At 39.6% G+C, this 2,859-nt stretch overlaps 1 protein-coding gene across 1 annotated transcript; it reads right to left on the bottom strand.

Moving 5' to 3' along the window:
- Window positions 1–584: 584 nt before the first annotated feature.
- LOC112906016 (glutamate receptor ionotropic, NMDA 3A-like) lies at window positions 585–1,504 on the bottom strand (the record flags this gene model as incomplete). Its single annotated transcript, XM_025979541.1, has 1 exon — window positions 585–1,504. A coding segment is annotated over one exon (920 nt), but the record flags the coding sequence as incomplete, so codon positions are not given.
- Between the last annotated feature and the right edge of the window lie 1,355 nt (window positions 1,505–2,859).

The raw sequence follows: 2,859 nt of genomic DNA, 5'->3' as shown, positions 1-2,859 counted from the left end.
AAGAGACTGTCAAAAAAACTGTTTAGCGTCTCTGAACGAGAAACTCGAGTCGCTCATAAAGAGATTCTCATTTCGTATCTAGTCTCTGAACGAGAGACTCGAATCTCTCAATAAGTGGTGTCTCGATAGACATGGTTAAAATTTTCTAAGTTCAACATATTTCAGAGATCCCAGTCTTTCTACGAGAGACTTGAGTCTCTCAATTTTTCAGTTATATTCTTTCAGTCTCTCTGTGAGAGACTCGAATCTCTCAATTAACAATTTTAACGTTCCAGTCTCTCATACAAAGACTGTGAGAGATCCATAAAAACACCTAGGCAATAACTGAGAGACTGTGAAAGATTGTCAGAGACGCTCTCAGAGACGCTGAAAGACTCTGAAAGGCTGAGAGACTACAGAGAGACTGAAAATTTTTGTCTAGGGTTACAACCACTTGGAAGCAACAGTCTGGATAATTCAATGGCTTCAAGAGTGATATCCTGTTATAACAATTTACTGGTACAAGCCAGCTTCTAATCGGGAATTCCCGCTAGCATTAAGAGTATAAAGAAAAGTCCCTATTGACCCTGTACATAGTTACTTACCGTTCGGTCGTAGTAGTTGCCTGTATTTCGAAAGAAAAGCCCAGCAATAAGTGCGGCAATGTTGGCGGTGTAGCTGGCAACGAAAATAACAGAGAAACCGCCCCAAACGTTGATTAAGAATTTATTAGGCCAGCTCTTCGGTGCCTTGAACGCGACCAAATGTCCGCACAACAGTCCCCACATAACCCAAAGCGCCGAGCTCATACTGAAATTTTTCGACCGTTGCCGCCCCCAAGGGTTCAATCCGAACGGCGAGAGCCATTCGTAGATGGCCACGGCGATAGCTGTTATGTTCAGACTTGTGAAAATTGCTATCCACAGTTCCGTGGAAAACGGCAAAAGGAAGGCCATTAACGGTATCTCGGACTTTTGCTGCGGCGCCGCCAAAGACGACACGCCCGCAAAAAAATACGGCACACTAAAGTCTATCACTTCGCTGCGAACACTCGAAACACTTAGGGCCGCGAATGACATATGGGCCGCCTCCGACATAAGGTCTCCTACAATACCATTCCATTTCACTTCCACCCTATTACCACCATTCACAACATCCCCCGTTGTCACTTGTTCTTTCTGGAATCGGTTCACCCAGAAACTTCGTCCAACGTCTCGGCGAGTTTTCTTGTCGCTGACTACCTTGGACCCAAATAATCCGTCAGCAACGATGTAAAGGTGGAAGTCAAATTCGAGTTCGTGGGCAATGTTCTCCAGGAGATCCATTGACAAACCGTAACAACAGTTGGTACGATATTTGTACTTGTAGAACGGGTGGAAGCGCTCGCTGGACGCCAAATGCTGGAAGTGTCCGAAATGTCCGAACGTTTTGGCTTCTTCATGCTCTTCTTCTAACTTGTCGAGTTCGTTGAAGACAAGGGTAAGATTGTCCTTATCGTGTGTTAGGACGCGGTGACACGGAAGACCTGCAATACGTACAACTAGAAAGCGACAAATAGAACTAAAGATTTAATTAAAACTTGTAGTACCCATCTACTGTTGTAACAAAAAAGTTGCAAGAAAATTCCAATTATCCTAGCGTAGCTCAAGGCTTTAGACGATATCTTTTACTTTCTTGTCATTTACTAGTAGAAGAGTACATTTTCATTCTTTAAATACATTATAGAATAAATGTAGTTGGTAAGTTTTGTTCTTAGGATAATAAATCTAGATTTCTCAGTTAAAACTGGATTTCGCATCTTACAATTAGTATTTGCCCTTGGTTCAGCGCAACGTTCTAAAATTGCTGCAGTCAAATTACCATTTATCAGAAGTCCCGAGGGTACTAACTGTCGTTTATCTGCCTTTTAGTTGGCGCAAATTCTGATTGAGAAACAATTATTAAGATATCACTGGAGAATTACACGAACAATTCTCATTTAGTCCATCAGGATTAAATCGCTACAACGTTAAGCTTCATAATCAATAATAATGTTTTGTTTGCTAATCATATTTACTTAAAAATCAAATAGGGAATTGAAAATGCTTACAAAAAGAATCTACAGATAACATAATTCTTTGTTTTTCAAAAGGATCAATGACCACTGAAGTAGAAAATTCAGTTGTAAACAGAAACTTCTCGATTCATTGGAATTATTTACAAAACCCAAAGTTCAAAGTAATCTCGTGAAATAGGTAATACCCTTGTATGCATGTCTCTTGAAGATTCTTTCTTATTTGTGCGAAAAGAAAATTGAATTTTATTCCAGAAGATTTCCTTGTTTTAATGCCCACTGCGATTTATAAAACAGTATTGTAGAAAATAAATAATAAAAGTAAAATGAAAATACTGGTATACAAGGGAAGAACAAGTAGGGAAATAGGGATTATAAAGGTAGGAAACGATAAATTAGAAGAACTGACTGATTTTCGGTATCCAAGAAGTCAGGTAAGTCAGGATGGAAGGAGTAGCAGGGATATAAAGCAAAAAAGCTTGAGAATGGTTAATTTAGAAATTTGAAAAAGATTGTGAAAGGTGTATGTTTAGAGCGTGGCGTTGTACGGGTGTGAAACATGGACGGTGGGCGCGGTGGAAAAGAAAATGTTAGAAGCGTTCGAAATGTGGTGTTACAGATGAATGATAAGAATAGCGTGGATAGAGAGATAGGTTATAAATGAAGATCTATTAGAAAGAATAGGAGACAGAGGACCCTATGGAAGTCAATAAAAAATAGGCGAGATAGGATGGTAGGACACCTTCTCAGGCATGAAGGTCTAGTTAGAGACATATTAGAGGCAGAAACAGGAATTAAGAGGGGTAAGGGTTTATTTAAATCAGATT

Source organism: Agrilus planipennis, unplaced genomic scaffold (assembly GCF_000699045.2).
Source record: "Agrilus planipennis isolate EAB-ADULT unplaced genomic scaffold, Apla_2.0 scaffold1070, whole genome shotgun sequence".
NCBI lineage: Eukaryota > Metazoa > Arthropoda > Insecta > Coleoptera > Buprestidae > Agrilus > Agrilus planipennis.
This window is presented reverse-complemented; position numbering and strand designations above follow the sequence as displayed.